At 36.5% G+C, this 6,201-nt stretch overlaps 1 protein-coding gene across 1 annotated transcript in view; it reads right to left on the bottom strand.

Moving 5' to 3' along the window:
- Positions 1-5,311: 5,311 nt before the first annotated feature.
- Positions 5,312-6,201, bottom strand: part of LOC107654224 (neuropeptide FF receptor 1-like) — a 24,435-nt gene continuing 23,545 nt past the window's right edge. Inside the window, exon 6 of the mRNA XM_016441217.1 lies at positions 5,312-5,950. Coding sequence (XP_016296703.1) covers positions 5,312-5,950 — 639 coding nt within the window. The remainder of the gene's footprint in view (positions 5,951-6,201) is intronic.

Genomic DNA, 6,201 nt, shown 5'->3' with positions numbered 1-6,201 from the left:
GAATTCCAAATGTTTATGAGACAAAATTCTCTTTTTATTTTCAAAGTAAGCCAGGAGGCAAAGCAACAAGATACAACGTAGGCTTACAAATGCTTTCCATGACAAACTGTACAGCGTAGCAATTAACAACAGAAAATAAATAAAAGATGCTGAACTGTGTCATAGTGTGACATTGCCAGGTTGTGGGTTACTAAGCTTTAATTTAGCCTTTTCAGACACTGAATTGAATTCATTCTAAGAATAATTCTCTAAACAGTCTAAATGGAAGTCCTCATGAGATGGTAAAGTACTAGTAGTAGAGTAAGCAGATGGTTTTGCTTTTACTGAACCACATTGCTGTAAAAGCTCGTTACTGACCTTGCTGCCCTACACCTATTCAAACGCTTTTAGTCTACAAGAAGGCATTCTTCCACCCAAAATGAATGACACTAAACAAATCATATCACACATTTATAGTGCTGAAATTCGGCTCAGAAAACTTGCATAGCCACTAGACATTTTTGTAAACTTTACAGCACAGCATCAGGCACATTAGCCACAAGCTAATAAACTATATAATAATTAACATCAACAACAGTTGTTTTACATTTGCATTTAATGGTGAGCACTTTTGCTTTGAGCGAATGATTCTTCCTCTGTCGTGATCACTTGGGGTTAAAGAGCATGGCTCCGTTCGATACAGAATGCTGGTTGACTTTCTGAATACCGAACGGTATACAATGTATGTCGCCTACTGTTTTTAAACAAAAGGAAGTGGAACATTATTCCACAATAAACATTTCACACAGTAGTATATGCTACATTTGCACATCCCTCATCACTATAACATGTTAGTTGCAGCCAGCTTGGTTGAGGAAAATTTTTTATTTCAATTCTCTAATTCTCTATATTCAAATTCAAATCGCAAGTGCTTAGCATCCCATTCGCAACCTTTAATTTATAGTTTACCCAAAGCTGAAAATGTTGCTGAAAATTTACTCACACTCAGGTCACCCAAGATATTTGTTTCGATTTGGAGGAATGTAGCATTGCATCACTTGCTCTGCAGTGAATGGGTGCCGTCAGAATGAGAGTCCAAACAGCTGATAAAAACATCACAATAATCCACAAGTAATCCACACCACTCACATGTTTTTATCAGCTGTTTGGACTCTCATTCTAACGGCACCCATTCACTGCAGAGCATCCATTGCTGAGACACTGATGCAATGCTACATTTCTGATGAAGAATTTATTTCTGAAATCACAAACAACCCTGGCATCTAGTTATCAGCTTAGAAATAAAGAAGGTGATTTTTTTGTGCTTTGTTAGGTCATCCTGCCATGATGAATACAGAAGTTTCACATACTGTGCAGAGTATTACTGCAGAAATAGTAAAGTAGTGTTCTGTATGCTATCCAAAAATAGCCCATGCATGATCCTGAGGTATGATGAGACAGAAAGCTACATGACATGGCTTCAGCCACTGCACCCAATTCCATTTTGATTTTCAAATGCAATTTTATATTAAGGACAAATGGTCCGCACTGTTACTTGCTGGTAGAACATTGGATCCATTTGTTCAGACTACAGTACAAACAACTAAATGCATTTAAGTTGGATAAGACATAAAAGTGGATTTTCATCAGATTTTTAACAAAACTGTTCTTTTCAGTCAAAGGAGAGACACACATCCACAGTCTAATCATATTTCAAAGGACACCACTTGTCAATGTCAAACACTGATTAATTAATCTATTTACACAAAGAGAAAAACACCAAACAGAAGAAGCGGACAAATCTTAAATCTTAACTGAGCGTAATTAACAACATTAATACAGTTTTTCACTTTGAACTTGTAAATATAAGGAGACTGATCTGAATCAGAATCAGAATAGTTTTGTTGTGATAACCAACCACGTAGGCTTTATTTGTTTTTCGTAGTTCTATTTTGTACCCTATTTGCAGTAAGTGACATGAAATGCTACTAAAGTAGATCATAATATTTTGTAATTTGATTTACTCTGTAAAGCCAAAACACGCAGCACAATACAGAAGAGCTTCTTAAAGCACATACGTGTGCGTGTGTGTGTGTGTGTGTGTGTGTGTGTGTGTGTGTGTGATAGTAAGCTAGCAGTGGTGAATGTGTATCTCTTTGAAATAGTTGCTTTTTATTATTGTAAGTAGTGTATTAGTACTGTCCACATCGACTTTCTGAGAGCTTTTCACCAAAAAAAGTCTGCTGGTGGAGCTACCAGTTTTCCAGTGTCATGAAATCAATAAAAGCCATTTTAAAGATCTTCAAGGCCCAAGGTGAACCTAACTGGTTGAATGAATGAATGAATGAATGAATGAATGAAATGGTGATGATGATCAATCAATCATTCAGACACAGCTGTCACATTTACAGGTAAGGAACAGTTAGATGTAATTAATTTAGATGTCACAAAATATGTTATTTCTTAAAGTGTTAATGAGCTCTTTTTTCTTTTTGCTTTGTATATTATGTCAGTATGATTTTTTCAAATTATTTTATGCTGCATTTATTTGATCAAGTAGAAATATTGTGAAATATTATTACAATTTAAAATAACGGTTTTCCGTCTGAATATATTGTAAAATGTAATTTATCCCTGTGCTGAAACATTTATTGTTATTATCAATGTTAAAAACAGTTTGTGGAACCGTGATACTTTTTTTTAAACAAATTTAAAAGAACAGCAGAATGCTGTCACTTTCGATCAATGTATTGCATCCTTGCTGAGTAAAAGTATTAATTTATTTAAAAAATAGAAACTTATTGATTGTGTTAATTGAACTTTTAGAAACAGGCCTAACCTGTAAGGGGGGGAAAAAAGTATTCTACATGTCAGGGGATAAACAGGCATAATTAATTAAAATTATTCCTCTATTATCAGACTGTGCTGAGTTTCTTTAAGCTGCAGAATAAATTCCTGTTCCTGTCATTCCAGTTCAAAATCCAATTCTGTTTCCTGTGGGGCTTAGCCAAGTCATTTCAAACTCATGAACCGAAGGTAATTCTATTCTTAATCTTCTGCTCATCCCTGCATGTGTATCTCTTATATTGGTGTTGACTTGCTCAAGTGTTCTGGCCTTTGTTGTCTTCAGTGCTGTGATAAACTAAGAGGTGTTGTGTGTGACCAAGAGCTGGTGCAAAGCCCAAGATCACAGTTAGATGTAATGTCTATTCATGCACTTTTAGAGCGATAATAGAATGAACTGATCACATTCATTCTTTTTACAGTACATTTACAGTACATTCATTTTGCTATTACAGCATTAAGTATAGAATAAGACATCAATGCACACTAAAGCAAAAGCTAGGTCTTACATAAGTCACTTGGCACAGACTAATTAGGACACACAGTGAACACTAAAATATAAACATCTGAGTCATAATCACAGATTGGGCTCATTCCTTGCATCTTCGCCGCACTGCTGTTCTATTCGCTCTCTTCAGTAGCTATAATAGCATCTGTCCCTTTTGGTATTTTCCATGGATGGTTCACATACAGTAGACAAATACAAATACAATACACATAATACAAAAGCACATCTCAGGCAAACATTACCATCGTCCGTCTTGAGAAAAGATAAACACGGCCCATTTGGTGAGCGCAGCTTGCTGCCTGATCTGAGAAAAACGCTTTGGCTTAAACATCATTCAACGGACTACGATTCAAATATCAGCGAGATTAAAATGTTTAATATTGAGTCCTTCACCAATTAGCCCACAGATTGTCCTGTTGAATGTTTAGGCTACAGGTGGACTTTAAATGTGTGACAGTTTTGGCATGAATTCTCAGGAAAAAAGGTACAAAAGCTGTCACTGGGGCGTTTTTCAAAAGGGAGTAATTTGTACCAATTTGGTACTAATATGTACACTTTAGGTGCTAAAGTACCTAAACCCTAACCCTAATTAAGTCGAAAAGTTGAAGTTTAATGCAGATTTGGCTATATGCAGTAGAATCTCTGTAATCTAATAACTTACTATACAATATTTCTTTATAAATGACTTCAGCCTCTTTTAACGTCGCTCGTTTACACTTTGTGGGAAACAAAATATGGAATTTTTAGTCCAAAATGTTATTCTTGTAAAAAAAAAAAGCAGTTGATTCTACGGTGGCCGAGAGAGCTCAGTGTGCCGCACAAAAGCAGTGTTAAGTCGCTGGGGTATATTTGTAGCAATAGCCAACAATACATTATAATATGGGTCAAAATTATACATTTTTCTTTTATGATAAAAATCATTAGGATATTAAGTAAAGATCATGTTCCATGAAGATATTTTGTAAATTTCCTACCGTAAATATATCAAAACTTAATTTTTGATTAGTAATATGCATTGCTAAGAACTTAATTTGGACAACTTTAAAGATGATTTTCTTAATATTTAGATTTGTTTGCACCCTCAGATTCCAGATTTTCAAATAGTTTCAAATATTGTCCTATCCTAACAAACCATACATCAATGGAAAGCCTATTTATTCAGCCTTATGGTTTCGTGGTCCAGGGTCACATATTTATCAATGGTATTGTGTTTATACAAATAATAATAAATACACCCACAAAACATGGTTAATTTTCATGTTGTTGGGGTAATTTTGTTGTGGTCTGTGCTACTTGCACGTTTCTCTAGTTGGTTGTGTTGTAAGTATTTGCAGAGCATGTGCTGTCAAACTGATGAAGATGTTTTGTTAATTTGCTGGTGCTTTTTCTATTTGCATGTGTTTTCTGAAGTCGCAGCGTGTTGAGTTCTCTCGGCCACCGAATGATTCAAAGAACCATCTCTTTCTTACCTTTTTATAATCTGAAGAACCTTCTTTCGCCACAAAGAAGCTTTTGTGAAACAGGTTCTTTATGGAACCATTTAGACAAAAAAGGTTCTTCTATGGCATCGTGAAGCACCTTTATTTTTAAGAGTGTAGGACTAACTTGATCTAATCGTCCAGTTGATTAATTTAAAGATCCGTGGAGTCATTTGTAGGCATGAATAATCCATCTATTGGTCCCAGGCTAGGTTTTTACCCACCCTGATGGGACTTATTTTCTCTGCCTCCTCCATCTGAAACACTTTTTGCTTCGTGGCACCTCTTAGCTTTCTTAGCTTTTTATAATCTGAAGAACCTTCTTTCGCCACAAAGAAGCTTTTGTGAAACAGGTTCTTTATGGAACCATTTAGACAAAAAAGGTTCTTCTATGGCATCGTGAAGCACCTTTATTTTTAAGAGTGTAGGACTAACTTGATCTAATCGTCCAGTTGATTAATTTAAAGATCCGTGGAGTCATTTGTAGGCATGAATAATCCATCTATTGGTCCCAGGCTAGGTTTTTACCCACCCTGATGGGACTTATTTTCTCTGCCTCCTCCATCTGAAACACTTTTTGCTTCGTGGCACCTTTTATCCCAGATCCTGCGCTGGATCCAGTGTCATTTGAGCAGACCGAGTTATTACAAAGCCGACCGGTTCTCCTGTGCTCCAACTCCAGACAAGTCCTGGTGTCCTTCACATCGCCGTCGGTGTAAACCCGGTTCCTTCCGCTGAATGCCAAGGGGTTGGAATTGACCACAGCATCCCTCACATCTCCTCTGGATTTCCGTCGCAGTCTGCTCCTCTCCTTCATCGTGTCACAGCAGCACGAATGCGTTCGGCACACCGACTGAAACCCCCTCTTGAAGTTTTCATTGTAGTATCCGTAAATAATAGGGTTGACGCTCGAGTTGGAAAACGCCAGCCAGTGAGCGAATGGGAAGACATAGCCGCTCAACAGATCCAGCACGTCTTCATTCAGACCTCCGTAATCGGTGAGGAGCATCAGAGTCCAGAGAGGCAGCCAGGAAAGCGTGAATAAAAGCGCCACCACACTCAACATCTTAATCACTTTGATCTTCTTTTGGGAAATGAGTGGCCTTCCTTCATGCTGGGCTCCGTGAGACTGTCCTATATTCTTATTTAAATATATTTCTTATTATAAAATTTTAAGACTATTTGCTACTCATATATAGATAGAACACTGATAATATAAGAATCATTATTAATAATGAAGTACTGACAATAATTGCACCAAATCAGCATATTAGAATGATTTCTGAAGATCATGTGACACTGAAGAATGGAGTAATAATGATGAAAATACAGCTGCGCATCACAGAAATAAATTACAGTTTAACAGATATTCACTTAGAAAATATTTATTTT

This window comes from Sinocyclocheilus anshuiensis, unplaced genomic scaffold, assembly GCF_001515605.1.
Source record: "Sinocyclocheilus anshuiensis isolate Anshui unplaced genomic scaffold, SAMN03320099.WGS_v1.1 scaffold2215, whole genome shotgun sequence".
Lineage (NCBI taxonomy): Eukaryota > Metazoa > Chordata > Actinopteri > Cypriniformes > Cyprinidae > Sinocyclocheilus > Sinocyclocheilus anshuiensis.
Note: the sequence above shows the minus strand (reverse complement) of the source record. Positions and strands in the feature narration are given on the sequence as shown.